We start from the raw sequence: 16,342 nt of genomic DNA on the forward strand, positions 1-16,342 counted from the left end.
TGGGACGTCCTCCCGAAGTGAAAGGCGCTCTATAAATAATTTTGTTATAAATAATCTTCTAAAATAATCTGGGTGAGGTAAATCAAATAAAGATACCTGTAATATAACAACTATTTTCAAAGATATGCAATACTCAAAAGGTAAAGAATGCACTTAAAAGTTGTGGGGAAATAGAATGGGGAAGAAGGCAATAGTTTCTAGTAGATAGTTCCCTTATTACCCTTCTAAATTGGTGTCAAGAATAAGGTACCAATGTCCCAGTTAAGCTTGATTTTCACAGTACAGCAGTGCTGCTAGTGACCAATCAAGTTAAAATGAGTTGACTTGTATTCTGGGGAAAGTACATCTCATAAAATGTATAAACCTGCAAACTTGTTTAGTGAAAGCTGTACAGGAGCATCATTTAAAAGATTGTTCTCCAGTTTAAGAATGCACTATTACCTATTGAGATACAATAAAAATATTCTTTTTCAATGGAACTCATAATGATACAAAATGTACATGATTGTAATTTATTCAAATAAATATTTAACATTTGAGAAAGTTCTATTGAGAAAGCATCAGTGGAATAGAAATGATAATGGTAGAACACAGGAATCATAAAAAAATACACTTACCAGGCCTGTCATGACAACTAGTGGACAAACTAGTTTGTGCAACCCCAAAAGAAAATGGCTCCATGTAAACTCAAAGCTGTAACCCTAAGTTTAAAATAAGTTTTGTCGCCAAAAATAAATGTTAAAAAAAGCTGCAATTATACAGGTTGGTCAATCAATGTCTCAAGGTAAAAAAAAATATTCAAGCATAAGAAATAGCATAAGTCGTGTGAAAAGGAAAAATCCAACCTCTAAGTCAAAGTCTTCCTTGAATTTATATATATATGGCAACACAAACATCCACTGGTTGGTATTCATTGCTGGAAAGGTTCAGTGACAGAACACTAGAACCTCACCCTGACAATATGGGACATTAATGTAGGAATAATCCTAGACTTGTAATCGGTAACTAAGGGTAAACACAGAAACTCAAGTAGGTTGAGCTGCAATGTCAAAATCTAGATGAAAGAAAAGTTAAAACCCAAACTATTCTTAAAATAAAATGGGAAATGGTGTCATACTGCAGCCAGGTTTGCTGTGACCTAAATGAGCACATTTTACACCTAATGACCCAATAAAATTGGGCAAAGTTCAGTATGAAAGGTACAAAAATATTGGTGGAATCTCTTTTAATTGTGTTTGGAAGAAAGGGAGATGTACAGTTTTTTCAAGTTACCACTTGAAAGAAATAATGTGTAGGATATAGTCTTAATTATATCTATTGCCAATGATAGATTAACAATGCCAGGAAATTGCTGTTATAGAAGATTGTTATCTAGGGAAATTAATACAAACTTGGTTTCAATTGTAAACATTAAGATTCCACCCCCACCACCACTCAAAGGCAAAGGATCCAAGGCAGAAAAAACCCCAAGTACACAAGTCTAGGGCAGACCAAGTACAAAGTGTGCCCAATAAGGTGAGTGCTCAAAATCTACTTTCTCTCCTCTCTTGTACACAGCACAAGTGACATCTAGTGGCAACACACTAGTACAGCGTAAATTTAAGCATCATTAAAGCCAAACATTTTTGAACGACAAACTACCAAAGATAAATTCTCATTACACCAATTTGAATATTCCATTCCACCTACGTTCAGAGCATACTTTATTAGAACATTAATCCACATGGTGTAGTTAGGCCTTTTATTTATATTTACAATGAGAATTATAAGGTACAGAAACAAAGTACAGTTCAGTATGTTGCAACTACATGGTATAGGTGTGCAAAAGAAGACAACATGTATATAAACAAACAAATCTACAGAACTTGAATACAATAGTTGCAATAAAAATCAATGGTCTTGATGTGTTTAACAACTGCACACAGTTTAACTGCTAAGTAGACACGTAATCATCTTTCAATAAGCTCAAACCAAATTAGTTCTTTTGCAGGTTGGCAGGAAGATTCGTCTTATCCAAGTCATCAAAATATGGGTGATTGAGAGCTTGTTTTGCTGAAATTCTTTTGGCAGGATCATAAATCAATGTTTTCTGGTAAAAAATGATTATATATTAGAAGAGAATGGAATGTTTTGTTGGATCGGTATAGTACAAGTACTTTTTCACAAAAGATAAACCACATGGGCTAGTTTATTGAGAAAATTACTTCACTTCAGGCAGTGATGTACACAACTGCTCTCACCAAAATTAAGAGACAATGTCAGTGATGTTTCAATATCAAGGGAGCCTACAGAACTTTTCCAAGTCAGCTAGGAGCTCAGTTGGAGCCAAAATGATACAAGGGCTCCAACATTAGTGGTAAATTAAGATTAGCCAAACATTTTACACAACTACTTAAATTACAGCAATATTGACACTGGTTATAAAACTTTACAAGTCATCTAGAAGTTATCAGTGAATAACTAAAAAAACACAAAATTTAAAAAACAAATTGCAATTATATAGCACCTTTCACATCAGATGGATGTCCCAAAGTGCTGGACAGTCAAGCTGGGAGTTCTGTTCAAGGAGGTGAGGAGGAGAGGGGATGGAGATAGGAAGATTACCGAAGGTGCAGCGAAAGAGATCGCTGTACCTTTCTGTCTTGGCATGGATCTTGAAGGATGCAAGGAGAATGCCAAAGGGACTCTGGAATGGTGTTATGGAGGCAGAAATGGTGGCAGGGTAGGGGATGCAAAGCAGGCCAGTGCCTGCCAAGTTGAAGGGAGTGGGCAGGTGGTAAAAAGCAGTACTTCAAACATTAAAGCACAAAACATAATGTCAGAATTTTTTTTAAAGTATTCTGGAAAGTATGACTGATAAAGACTAAGTCAACTCACATACTCAAAAATCCAGGCAAGTGGAGTATTGTCAATATTGTTGAAAATAGAAGCACTTACCGACAGAATGTCAATGCCGTTGATATCAAGATTTTTAACTTGCGACAAGGTACCTGGTTTCCACTTGGGGAAAGTATTTTTGAAATCTGGCAACGCCTCAACCTCTGGCCACACATCATTATTTGGTGTTCCTAGTGTCCTATAAAAGGAAAACACAAGGTTAATAAGATATATCTGTGCAGGGATATTCCTGACCAATACAAGCGATAATTCAACCAACCAATCAATAAATAATCTGAATTATAATCCTCTGTAGTCTAGTCCAGAAATGGTATCATTGAAAGAATCTAATTGCAGAGTTGTAACACACCAACTTCAAAGTCATGACATGATATACAGCAACAATTAAATGCTTCAAAATAATTCCTGAACAGCTGTACACTATACCTGAAAATCCTGAAGAGTTGATCAATTTCAGAATCTCCGTGGAAGAGAGGTCTTTTTGTAGACATTTCTGCAAATATTGTGCCAATACTCCAGACGTCCACAGGAGTAGAATAACGAGCAGAACCCAGTAGTACTTCAGGAGCTCGATACCACAGTGTCACAACCTTTTAAAGCAAACCATATCAATCATTAACTTGCAATAGGTGATGTCACCTCCCTCCACAAGCTACAGGTCATCCAGAACTCTGCAGCTCGTGTACTGTCCCGCACCAGACTTCGGGACCACATCACTCCCACCCTCGCTTGCCTCCACTGGCTCCCCATCCCCCAGAGGATTAAGTTCAAGATCCTCATCCTCACCTACAAGGCCATTCACGACCTTGCTCCCTCCTACCTCTCCGACCTACTATCCCCCTACCTACCTACCTACCCGTACCCTCCGTTCCTCTGGCTCCGGTCTGCTCCACATCCCCCGCCCCAACCGCCCTAGCATCGGTGGCCGGGCCTTCAGCGTCTTAGCCCCTAGGCTCTGGAACTCTATCCCCCAGTGCCTTCGCCTTGCCTCCTCCCTTTCCTCCTTCAAGGCCGGTCTCAAGACCTTTCTCTTTGACCGTGCCTTCAGCTCCCCTCTCAACTCTCTACCCCCTCCTCGCTCCCTCCCTTCCCTCACCCTGACCATTTCCCCCTTGCTCGGGTCCTGACCCAACTGTACAGCGCCTTGGGATGTCCTCCCGACGTGAAAGGCGCTCTATAAATGGAATCTTGTTGTTATTGTTGTCACCTCTATATTGGCAAGCCCCACAAAGCAGTTTAATAACTATTTTCATGTCACAAGTTTAAAATAGTTAAAAATAATCCCTCCAAAAAATGTGGTCACTCAACCACCACGACTGTTTGTGGGACACTGCTGTTCGCAATTGGCTGCTGCGTTTTGCCCACAAAATACAATCACTCCACTTTACAATATATTCCGTGAAGTGCTTTGAGATGTCTCAATAACGTGATAAAACCCTATATCAAATATAAAGATTATTATTTCTAATACTCCAATATGATAAGACTCGAGATGAATTGTTTGGAGATGAGTGGATCGGGGGTGGGCAATTCAACAGAGATTATAAAGAGTGACATTGTCCCCTAAGCAAAACAGTCACTTACTAGAGAACGTGAGGTTGCTCATTTAAAGTGGAAAATGAGACAATTGTGCAAAAAGCTTTAGCTGTATGGAGTGCAAAGTACAAATAAAATGAACAGTGTGAAGTTACAGATGTATTCAAAAGCTGCCACTATATACATATAGTGTATACAACTACCCATACATTAATCAGTTATGACTCAAAATTTTCTCAGAGAGGGAGCTTATTTAATCAAATGCAACTCTGTGCTAAGAGTCTCTTGCCTCGTCAGTTACTCGCATCAAACAAGACAACAATTGTACTTACTTCATGAGTGTAGACTCTCACAGGAACACCAAAGGCACGGGCAAGTCCAAAGTCAGCCAACTTAATAACCCCTTTACTATCTATCAGTAAGTTTTGAGGCTTCAAATCTCTGTGCAGGACTCTTCTTGAGTGACAGAAGGCAATTCCTTGTAGAATTTGGTATAGGTAACTCTGAAAAATACAAGAGCTTGTGAAACTCCAGTTAAATCAGTAAATCAAATTAGATTGCAGATTAAACTGAATTCTTTATTTGCAAAGTAATAGATTGCTGGTTAAATGCATCACCACACGTAGCAACAGCCAAACAAGAATCACTGGTTCAAAACCCTAGTCTTTGCTGAGTACACATTTTTTATCCATGGTTCTATATCAATCTCCACTTTGGCTTACTAGAAAGAGAATTTAAAAAAATGCAATGTGGATGTGAGGCAAAACCATTAACAGGATTGGTTGTAACCCTACAGCCAATTCAATAACCAAAACCTCAATGTCAAGATGCACATGACTAATGGCCACATTGGAAAAATGCCAGATCAATGCATTTACTGCAATCTGTGGCAGGGAAGAATAAATCAGGAGGGGAGAATATTGGCACAAAGAAAGGGAATCCTTGTTCGACAATAACTGATTGTGTTACTTTGACCAGTGACGAATTAAAATCTCAAAAATATTACACCTGCATCTTAAAGAGAATGTACCTACATCAATAAATGCCATCACTTAATGTCTTCACTTGGAGCAATTTAAACTTCAATTCAATGGACTTCAGTTAAGTTAAAATATCACAAAACACAACATTAATGCCCATATTTTAAGGCCTTTGATTTCAAGACAATCCCCATCCCACTTCAAATGAAGAAAAAAAATGAAGTAAACCCTGGAAATAATAATAATGATCCTTGCATTTGATATAGCACCTTATCAAATAAAATGAACAGAATTTCTTGAACTGGTCCAATGAACTCATGAGTAAAGGCACTGTTCAGTGAGTACCAGTGGATGTAGGAACATGCGGCACAAAAAAGCTTTCAATTCACATTGCAAATACCTTAACTAGCATTTGGTCCATCAACTGACCAGCAGGTAAGGAATCCAAATATTTTTTGAGATCCATAGAAAGGAATTCAAATATAAGGTACAACCGAGCATCCTGCATTAGAACATCTTGAAGGCTAAAATGGAAAAGAACAGTGATTAAAGTGTGCTACATTTTCTCAGGACCACAATTGACCATTCTGTTCAATGCAGCTCAAAAAGTTAAAACACGATGACAAAAGTTGCTGGATACATTTTATAGCTACCATGCAGATATTTTTCTTAAATTTACATCAAAATGTAAAGATTACCAGACCCCAAAGAAATTTGCTCATGGTGCTTTGGGAAGCCAAAAGATGTAATAGGTTTCCAAAGTTGTGGGATGCACCACACAATAAAAACATGTGGTTTCAACACTTTAGAAGTCAAATCAGTGTGAAACAAGTAGGTCAACTATACCTTAAGGGAAATTCCATGCAGTCTCAAGAATTTCCTTTCCTGTTGAATCAAGACCCCTCTCATATCAAACAGAAACATGTCACAAACAGAGGACCTTTGAACCCTGGTCTCACTAGCAGTTGTTATTATTACTACTGCAAGGGTAAAATTAGGCCCGGAAAACCCTCCACAAACCCAATAGTAAATTACTGCTAAACTATATGTGATATGCAACTGGACTGACTCCCTCCATATATCCCTTGTAGTATCCCCAAATATAAAACAAAAGCTCACCAAATGCAGCAAAATCAATCTTTCACTTGAAGCAATTTTATACTGCTCAATGCAAATAGTTTTATTAATCAAACAGTGAATATTGGTACAAAAAATATTGATATTCATTCCTTTATTTTCTTCTAAGTAAAAAGATTATATGTACTCTTTATATTGGTTTGATTGGAGTAAACATTTCAATTTAAAAAAAGCAAAGGCCTAAGTGGATCTATGGGGATTTGAATTCAGAATTTCTAGTGCTGTTCAATTAGCAGTTTAGATTAAGGACATGATTGTCTAACTTAGCATTAAAAATAATAATATCCACATTGAGATTATGAAAGGTTAATACAAAAAGATTAAGGATCTATTGACTGTAATTTAAATGAAAATTGGGTGACGTCAATAAGTAGGAGCTGGCTCTCATCATTCAGGAAACCTGAATCATTCCATGAAAGAAAATGCTTCACCTAGTTCTTAAATAAAGCATGATTTTCAGAGACGTGATCTGAACGTTCTGATTTATGTTAATTCACTTTGTTCAGAATATGAATCAAGACTGACCTTGAATGATCACAACTAATCTTAAGTAAATTTTAAACCAGATTATTGGCATTATTTCCAGAGATTATTCTCCTGCTTCTGATAAAGTCACTGCACTACATATAAAGATCCTATGTCTATGCCTCTGGGCTAAGGAAGCGGGGGGGGGGGGGGGGGGGGAAATCAGCTAGGGATTTCACTACAGATCATTACCCAGTGATCCCTATTGGAATGTGCATTTGTGGTCAAGATGAAATGTGGATGCAATCTATCTCTTACACCCCCACAATGAAGGGCAGACCATTAAAGATTAAGATGGGAAATAAAAAGTTAAAGTTGGGGGGGGGGGTGCGGAGGGGAGAAGAGAAGGCATAATTCCAAATGGAAGGCTTTGACTAGTAACGTACATTGTATTTGCCATTATAACCAATTATCGATATGGTTTTCAAATCCATAACAAAACTATATGGTCCAAATCAGTGCAGTTATTGGATCTAACATTTAAGTACCACTTACCAGACTATGTTGGGATGTTTTAGTTCCTTTAAAAGCGATATTTCTCTGATTGCAGTGCTGGGGACACCTTCCTCCTCACTCTCCAATCGTATTTTCTTCATGGCTACTATTTGGTGAGTGATTTTATGACGTCCTTTGTAAACAACTCCATAGGTACCTAAAAAAAACAGTAACTTTCGTTCTTTTCCCTCAGAAGAAACAATATATTTTAGTAATATCTATACAATTATCCTGCATGAAAAGCTATTCTTAAGTTTCTTTCACAAGACTGATTTTAGAACAAAAAAGAAGAGATCCTCATTGTAATTTATTTAGCCACATGTTCAGCCGGGCTACATTTCCTAGTTGTGTCCTCAAGTGCAACAAAACATTTGTTGTATTAAATATGTGTTTTGCAACTATTGATGCAATCAAGATATTCAGTCTAAATTGAAATTTTATAGGGATTGTCAGGATGGGGGAGATGCATTGAATACCTGTTCTTTTAACACCAAAATGCAACGTGAATATGCTCACAAGTTAGAATGGTAATAGTAAGATGAATAGAATGACATTGAGATAGATGAACTTATTTTTCTGCAACAGTTCACACAAGATAGTTCTTGGTTTGACCATTGTAAAGGATGGATCCTTAAAAAAATTGCAGGATTCAGAACAGTTAATTCTATGTCTGTAAATGGTGTAATCATTAAGGAAAAGGCACCAATAAGAAGGGCATCATTCACCGTTTCCTTTCTATTAAATAGATTCCTGGTTTTCCAACTACAAGTATTTTTTTCTTGGGCAGATGTGGGGGTGGGGCACTTGAACAGCATTTGCTATAGTGGAGAAATCTATATTGAGTCATGAAATAAGTGCTCCTGCACTCAAGTTGTTAAAAAATATCTAACGAGTACCTCACCTTCACCAATTTTCTCTATCTTCACATAATCATCCATGCTAGCTGGTCACACTTCAGCCTGTAAACTAAATATAAAGAGAATTAGAATTCTAAGCTGCACATAAAATAGCCTTTTCTAACGGTTATTTGAGTTTGACCCATAAGATTTTAATTACGAGTAACCTTCAGATGCTTACTAGGCTAGGTTTCTTCAGTTCAATTAGTCCTAAAAATTAACCATAAGCAGTGCATCGCTAAAGTTTCACTGATGAAATGGAGCTGCTTTTATATTTGTGTTTAATAACGAGTAGGCAATGTCTATTCAAATTTTCAAGGCTTAACTGTCAATATGATTCATAGACCTGACTAATAAGGTCTCACTCAAATAAACTTTTACAAACACCTTACCATTCTGCCACTCTGCCCCCACCCTCTGGAACTCCATCCCTCAGTCCCTCCGTCTCGCCTCCTTCAAGTCCCTCCTCTTCGACTATGCTTTCGATTACTCGTTCCCCCCACTCTCTACCCTCTCCAATCCCGACCCCCAGCTCAGGTCCAAAACACTGATTGTCCAGTGCCATGGAACGTACTCCCGAAGTGAAAGGCGCTATGCAAATGTAATTTTGTTGTTTCAATACAACATATTTATATTTAATCACCAGATGGTCCTATCTGAACTATCATGAATTCCATTAGCTAGACTTGGGATTTTCAAATTAAACCCAGTAATTGTTAAGTCTGATCATTAATTGCCCATATCATCTCCATTCCTTAATTCTGCAATGCTGATGGAAAGGGCCACTCTCACACATGGTGATGGACTTCTGCCCGGCTGACCGAAAAACCTGGAACTCCATGCAGCATTCCAGACGTAGTCAGATGTACAGCATTCCATGTACAGCCTCAGTTTGGCCTTTAAGATTTAAACTGAATTTATTTGCTAATGTAACCCAGCAGTCCATTTGTTTTATTTATTGTGAACTAACACCGTTAGTGAAAATTAACCAAAACATTTTTTCAGCTTTCTCCTTAGCAAGTTCCATCTCACCCACAGAGTACACACATGCCTACTTCTAATTTACAATATCATGAATTTGTCAGTATCAAATTTCATTTGCCAGAGATTGCCCCTGCTCCAACTTAATATTAGCGAGAATTAATACCTCAGACCAGCAAATCAAGCTCATTTATGCACACTAGGACAGGTGATGTGAAGCATGAAACTTGACATGTAGAACCAACCAACTCATTAAGGAACCACTTACAGGATCAAGGGTTCATCTGCATCTCAAAATGAATCAAAAAGACGAGATAGAAACATGGCTGGTTACTGAATCTATCCAATTTCGTAGAAAACTATGAACTTCCTAGAGACCAATCAGCCTCAGAGAAGCCCTGCTTCAGTTTCTTACCCCTGCAATTTCAGTACATGGTAACTATGTTATAAAATTTATAATGCAGCCTCTGAGCCATTTGGCCCAACGGCTCAGAGGCTGCATTATAAACAGACTGAAAATATTGCTTACTCAATGGTCATCGGATCGTTTCTACTCAACACTAGAAAACAGGTGCCTGGCTCCACAATAAACCAACATTATAAGTGAGATAGCACTGTTCCAAAGTTATAACTGGGTTCCCATGTCTTACCAATTGAAAACACCCATTTTAATCCAGCTCCACCTTTTGATGTTTTCATTTAGGCCATTTGCAGGCTAATTTACTTTTATACCATTCAGACGAGTTATGATGAAATTTAGATTATACAGGAATCTTTGCAAGGGATTTAGGCAGGCACAAACACACAAGTTTCCACAATGTGAAGCATTTTGGTGGGGGGAGGGGGGGGGGTCAGCCAGGTGTCTGACACATGTGGAAACCAATTACCATGTTTAAGAATAACCAAACCAAGCTGAGATTTCCATGCATCCCATCTACATATGGAAATTTCAGAGATAGATTGTTGGAATCTATCCCTGGAGGGATGCATCCTGCTTACCCAATTCTGGAAAGTATTAGATACAAGATGGCAAAAGCGAAACTTTGGGGATCTCAGAATGTGTGTTCAGTCTAACCAGCTTACCATTGATATTGCTGTCCGGCAAGCTTTCCTGCTGTTCATACAGCTGGGACCCCCCTACTACATGTTAAGGGTTTGCCTTGCAGGGTTAACAGGAGCTGCGATGGATGACTCCCTGTCCCCAGCTCCTGTCGATCAGCTAGGCTGGCTGTGCTGTCATCAGCAGTGGCCTGGAATACAGTGGACCACCCAACTATCCAAAGCATCTTTGGATTAGCTAAGTGGATAATCCTCACATAGTACTACAAATGTAAGCACACTTCACCCTAATATCAGTTTGGCATTTCATCTAAAGGTAATCTATGAGATGTGAGACAAGATCTACCCCCTTCTCATACATCAGTCAGTCACTTATTAGGTTACTGTACAATACAGACAGGCTTCTTTTGTTTCTGGTCATTACCACTAAGCTGCAGGTCTCCACATTTCATCTTTTCAGTTTTCTGGAAATTTATGTACATTATTCAATAACTACTGTCCTGTAACTCAGTGGTTAGAGCACTCGCCTCGCAAATGAGAGACCTCTGTTCAATTCCCGGCAGGGCGAAATGTTGGGCAAGTTTCCTTATTCCACACTCATGTTTACCTAGCAGTAAGTAGGAACATGGTTATTAGTCGGTTGGCGGATCGCTTTTCCAGGGATAATAATTTCTTCAAAAAAAAATTGGTCACTTCAATCCATGACTGTTTTGTGGGACACTGCTGTGGGCAATCGGCTGCCATGATTCACCCACAAAATATACAGTCCATTCACTTTACAGTATATTCTGTAAAGCACTTTGAGACATCTCGAATACATAAGGCACTGTATCAAGTGCGAGGGATTATTATTAGACTCAGCCGGTTCAGTATCTGCACCAGTCTAAACGTTTACTAATAATTCAGCAGTCATTTGCTCTGGAAACCATTGAAAAATGGTCCCTTGAAAGCTCTCGGGGGGAGGGGAGCGGGGGGGGGAGGGGAGGGGGGGGAGGGGAGAGGTCCATTGACCCAATCAAGAATCAGAGACTCCCATCATTCCTCACCACTTCGTGGCTTTTATACCCCACTCTTTCAAACCTGTTGCCCTCTCAGCGGCACTGGCGTTCAATGTCATTCCCCTCGATATCCTACTCAAGAAACCCGAGGTTGTTCTGTACTTTTTTTTTGGCAACAGCCGCAGACAAGGAATACGATTTACTCGCTAACCGAACTAAACCAACCAACCAACCAACTAACTCTCCTGACTCCCAAACACCACATCCGGGAGGGACGCCATCATCGAGAAGATGGAGGATCACCACCGTCCGTCTGTCCGCCCAATGGTGGGAAAAAGAAGGTTACAACCTCGGCGGCTGCGGACACTGACTGGTCACTGCTCCGAAGGGGCCGAGATGTACAGAAACGATTACTTTAAACACAACACTCTTCGGGGAGAGTAACTCCCCTCCTCCCGTTGTACCCCAAAAGAGGGGAAAACGGCCGAGAGGAAGACGGGCCAGAGTTTAAATGGGGGGCATTTCCCCCCCCCCCCACACACACACACACCCTCTGCCCACTCCCTCCCTCAAACCCCTTCAGCTCACAACGGCCTCCACCTGAGGCCGAGACCAACGATCGGCTCAAACGTCCTGCCTGGGGCAGGGGAGGGGAGGGGGAGGGGGGGGGCAGCTCTCGGCGTGGCCGGGAGGCGGCCGCGCACCGGCATCGCTTGCGCTCCTGCGAGGGAGAGAAGTTCGGGAGGTTAAAAACCGAGTGCGAAGGATAGGATTCATTTTTAAAAAGGGAGGGGTGGGGGGAGAGAAAAAAGAAGTAACTTATCCACCGCCGAAGCGAGACGCACCAACAGCTCCGCGCAGTCCGGCCACCGTTTGAATTTTCTTTCTCTCTCTCTCGCTCGCGGCCGTTACACGGCTCCCGATTCAAACCGGGTGCCGCGACTCGGCGACCAATCAGCGGCCGCCGCTTACTTTCAAAGCCGCCAATCAGTGCGCCGCGCGCCGGGGTCCTCACCGCCCCCCTCTGAGGTGTCCGCGGAGAAAGGGCGCGAATGAGCGCCGAGAAGCGGGTGGGCGGGGCGTAAGGGAGAGCGAGAGAGGTGGGGGGGGAGAGAGGAGAGAGAGAGCGAGCCGAGGCATTTAAACAGTCACTTCACCGTACCCACCTGGCTTTAGGAGCCGAGTTGTGCAATGTGGGTTCACACCGAGCGTGGAGGAGGAGGAGGAAGATAGAAAAAGCAAAGGCGAAGGGGAGTGGGGTTGGGAGGAGGAGGAGGGGTGGTGTCAGGAACCAAAATAAAGTTGGCGAAAGTCTGTGATTGTTAATAATCAGCGGTGAGTATTTCTGCTCATCGACTCAACATGACCCAAAGGGTTGCGCGGTTTGACTGGAAAAGCTGAAGTTGTGCAAGGATTGCAATTACTCGACCCTTTCCAGCCACACGGCTGCGTTTTTAAACGGCTCTGCCTCCTGAAGGGCATTTGATTGACGTCTTCGCAGCTCAACCGACAGATTAATCCCTGAGGGTTTTTTTTTTGTGTGCCGATCAATTGATTTCTGCCCTCCCCATCCGGATTTCTTCTTTTTGTTGGCCAGAGAGAGAGAGAGAGTGAGTGAGAGAAATAGTGATTAAAGCTGCAAAACAATCTGTTTCTCAGAGCAAGTGAGTCTATTGAGGTTTAATAGGGCCCTTTCACTCGCGCGGTGCATGTCGGGCCGATCCCGCCTCCATGATTCTCCTATTTTCCTTCCCTGGAGGACAGGAGTGCAAACATAAATAATCCGTACATGTGGACTGTATGAGCTCTGGCATTACCGCCTCTCGCTTTTACACTGTAAAGTTCCGCAGAGTATTTTAATTCAAGCACATAGATATCACCCCCTTCCTCGCCTGACTCCCACCGGCTTCCCGTCGCACAGAGGATACAGTTCAAGATCCTCGTAATAATAACTGTGCATAAAACTTATAATTTTAATTACTCAATCCATGACTCTGTGGCAGCCAAATGCGCACGTTTTGGGCTGCTGCATTTTGCCCAATATACAGTCAATTCACTTTACAGTATATTCTGTGAAGCGCTTTGGGACGTCTAGAAGACGTGAAAAGCGCTATATCGAATGCAAGGATTATTATTATTAAATTATATAAATGCAAGGATTTATGCAATATCTGCCAGTGTAATTTTGTACAGTTGAAAACCGCTGACAAGGTTACATTGTTTGTGAGGCAGCTGGTATAACCCACACTCGGCATCGGCCTGCATAAAATATGACAGCATGCGGTGATTGATTAAGAAACTTCAAAGAAGAGGCTACACACCTTAGCCGAGCTGACGCAACAAGAACTGGAAACAAGAAGTATGAATCTGGCTTTCTACTCCAAAGCCATTCACTCGGGACCTACATTAGTTTCTTTCTTGCAGAAGAAACTTTGCAAAATCAAAAGTGAATTCTGAGTTTAGCATTTAATGTAATGTGTTGACCATTACCATTAAACTAATGTATTGACCATATCTCAGAGTTTTAATTATTGCATAATGAGTACATTCCATCTGTCTCTCCATTCCAAATGGCTGCAGAAATTAAGAGGAGACTCTTTAAAGGGACATTCAGGAGAATGCCACCATTTTCTGATACAGAAGCAATAAATTAAGAGGCAAATAGTGATCAGTCCGTAAAACATAAATATTTTGCAGACCTTAGTACCTGCTAAAGCTCAGGCTTTCCAACATGAAGAGTACATAAGCAAAGAAAGTCCATATAAAATGATTACAGGTTCAGTTTGAAATGCTGCTGTGGGTTATCAATTGTACAATTTTGTTTTCTCGACTAAATGTGTTGACCCATACAAATATTTCTGTAATCACCGTTATCTCATTATCACAGTTGAGGTTCATATGTCTTTGAAACAAAATAAATACATTTTGATTCATTACGGATGACTTTGATCAGTATTTGAAACGAGTGTAATCTGATATGTGTATCCTTTGCATCATTAACATCCCTTTAACCATCATCCCCTGTCCTCTATCCCATTTTCTACCTCGTCTTCCTTGCCCTGCCTCCCCCACCCCTCTCTGTTAGTCCTTAAAAGCCTCTCCTTCCCAACATAGCTCAGTTCTGATGCAAAGTCTTGGGAACCCCAAACATTGACTCACTTTCCTTTCTCCATAGATGCTGCCTGACCTTTGCTGAGTGTTCCCGGCGACTCATGTTTTGTTTTCCTGTAATCTGAGATGTGCCTATTAGAGAGAAACCCACAGGTGTGTGCTGGCGTTTCCTGAAATGGAAATGGTTTAAGCATTCATCACACAGAGTAACATAAACATCGTGCACGCAGAATTTCACGCCTGCGGTTAAAAAGAGCACGAGAAAGCTGTGCAAAGCTGTGCGCAATTGGCTGCCGCGTTCGCCCACAAATATACAGTCAATTCACTTTACAGTGTGTTCTGTGAAGCGCTTTGGGACGTCCTCCCGACGTGAAAAGCGCTATATCAAATGCAAGGATTATTATTATTATTATTATTATTATTCGTAAAGTTCAGCCCCAGATGCACGGGGGGGGGACTGGCTTCCTGGTGGCAGGTAACGCAAGACCGTTATTCAGGAGTTATCAGTATCCATTTCGCATCGCGAAAAAAAAACGTATCGATTCAAGGATTGCGGACTTGCACATCGCCCACTCGAGGTTTCCCTATCAATACACGCGTTTATCCGCACACTATTGATCCACCTGAGAGAAGGTGTGTGAAATCGGGCTTCAAAGTCATTCCAGGGAAATAAAACGCAGGCGAGTTCTCCAGAACCCCCCCCACACACCCCCCCACACCCCACCACACACCCCACACCGCAGCAAACTGGAAGTTTACTTAAATTAACCCGAACATCGATAACGATTACAATCTCAACACCTTGGTTCGGTTTCCAGGAACACGCCGAGGCGGGGGGGAGGTTTGGTGGGGGAGAGGGGGAGAGAGGGAGAGAGGGGGGTGTCCGGCGAACTCACAATAACCTGTCGGCTGCAACACGATTTTAGTTTCACTTTTCGTACACGTTTTCGTTGCTGGGAGGGTTTCCCTGGGGAGAGAGATGGTTTATTCCGGCGCTGTGCCGCTGTAGGGGTCGCGTTTACTGCCGTCTGTGGGCGGCGAAGTGCGCGCAGACCTCACGCACGGCAGCGGCCGCTGTACCTGCCGCAGGTCACCCCGTGGGGCACCAGGGCACGACTTCCCGAGCGCACCAGCGGGTAGACAACGGGAGGGAAGCCACTGCCCCCGGTGCCGAGGCTCGGGACAGGTCCGACCAGAGAAGCTCCGTCAGCAGCGAGCAAACAAGTCGTGCCTTCAGACCTGCGAGCACAGCAGCAGCGACATGGCCTCCAGCCCTTCGGGAGGTGGTGACACCGACCCGCAAACCCAACAGGTGAGGTGGTTTTTTGTTGTTGTTGTTGTTATCTATTGTAATCTATATATGTTTATATATATATATACGTTTCAGTCGTTTCCTCGCCGGAGCCCCCGATGCTGTACGCGGCTCATACACACACACACACACACACACACAAAAAAAAATCACCTTCGCATCCACACACTCGTAACTCGGTAGAAAGCGGCACCGCGTTCGCTGAACCTTTGGAGAAGTGTTAACGCTGAGCCCTGTAACACAGCAGCCACCGAGTTTCACTGACGACGAATAACTTTCCCAGACAGGAGTTGCCTCTGCACTGACTTGCTCAGTCGTTAACTACTACACTTGACCGTATTAAACACTGCACCGCAACTGATTTAATGTCGAGGTACAATGCAAACCCCACCCGACGAGCTCTTAAAAGTTATT

General features: G+C 41.7%; 1 protein-coding gene across 8 annotated transcripts; it reads right to left on the bottom strand.

The window, feature by feature from the left end:
* Positions 1-1,686: 1,686 nt before the first annotated feature.
* On the bottom strand, positions 1,687-15,586 carry cdk1 (cyclin-dependent kinase 1). 8 transcript variants are annotated; one of them, XM_042336586.1, is made up of 8 exons: positions 15,513-15,586; positions 8,473-8,537; positions 7,572-7,728; positions 5,815-5,938; positions 4,767-4,937; positions 3,325-3,488; positions 2,938-3,076; positions 1,687-2,089 (listed from the first exon to the last, which is right to left on the bottom strand). In XM_042336586.1, exons 2-8 carry the CDS (start codon positions 8,507-8,509, stop codon positions 1,976-1,978), a joined length of 906 nt encoding a protein of 301 aa, XP_042192520.1. In that variant the 5' UTR covers positions 8,510-8,537; positions 15,513-15,586; the 3' UTR covers positions 1,687-1,975. The 8 variants fall into 8 exon arrangements, with proteins under 8 accessions (XP_042192520.1, XP_042192522.1, XP_007895308.1 ...); XM_042336588.1 differs by lacking the exon at positions 15,513-15,586 and adding an exon at positions 12,351-12,449 and having other exon boundaries at positions 8,473-8,530; XM_007897117.2 differs by lacking the exon at positions 15,513-15,586 and adding an exon at positions 12,351-12,448.
* Between the last annotated feature and the right edge of the window lie 756 nt (positions 15,587-16,342).

This window comes from Callorhinchus milii, unplaced genomic scaffold (assembly GCF_018977255.1).
Source record: "Callorhinchus milii isolate IMCB2004 unplaced genomic scaffold, IMCB_Cmil_1.0 Scaffold7, whole genome shotgun sequence".
Lineage (NCBI taxonomy): Eukaryota > Metazoa > Chordata > Chondrichthyes > Chimaeriformes > Callorhinchidae > Callorhinchus > Callorhinchus milii.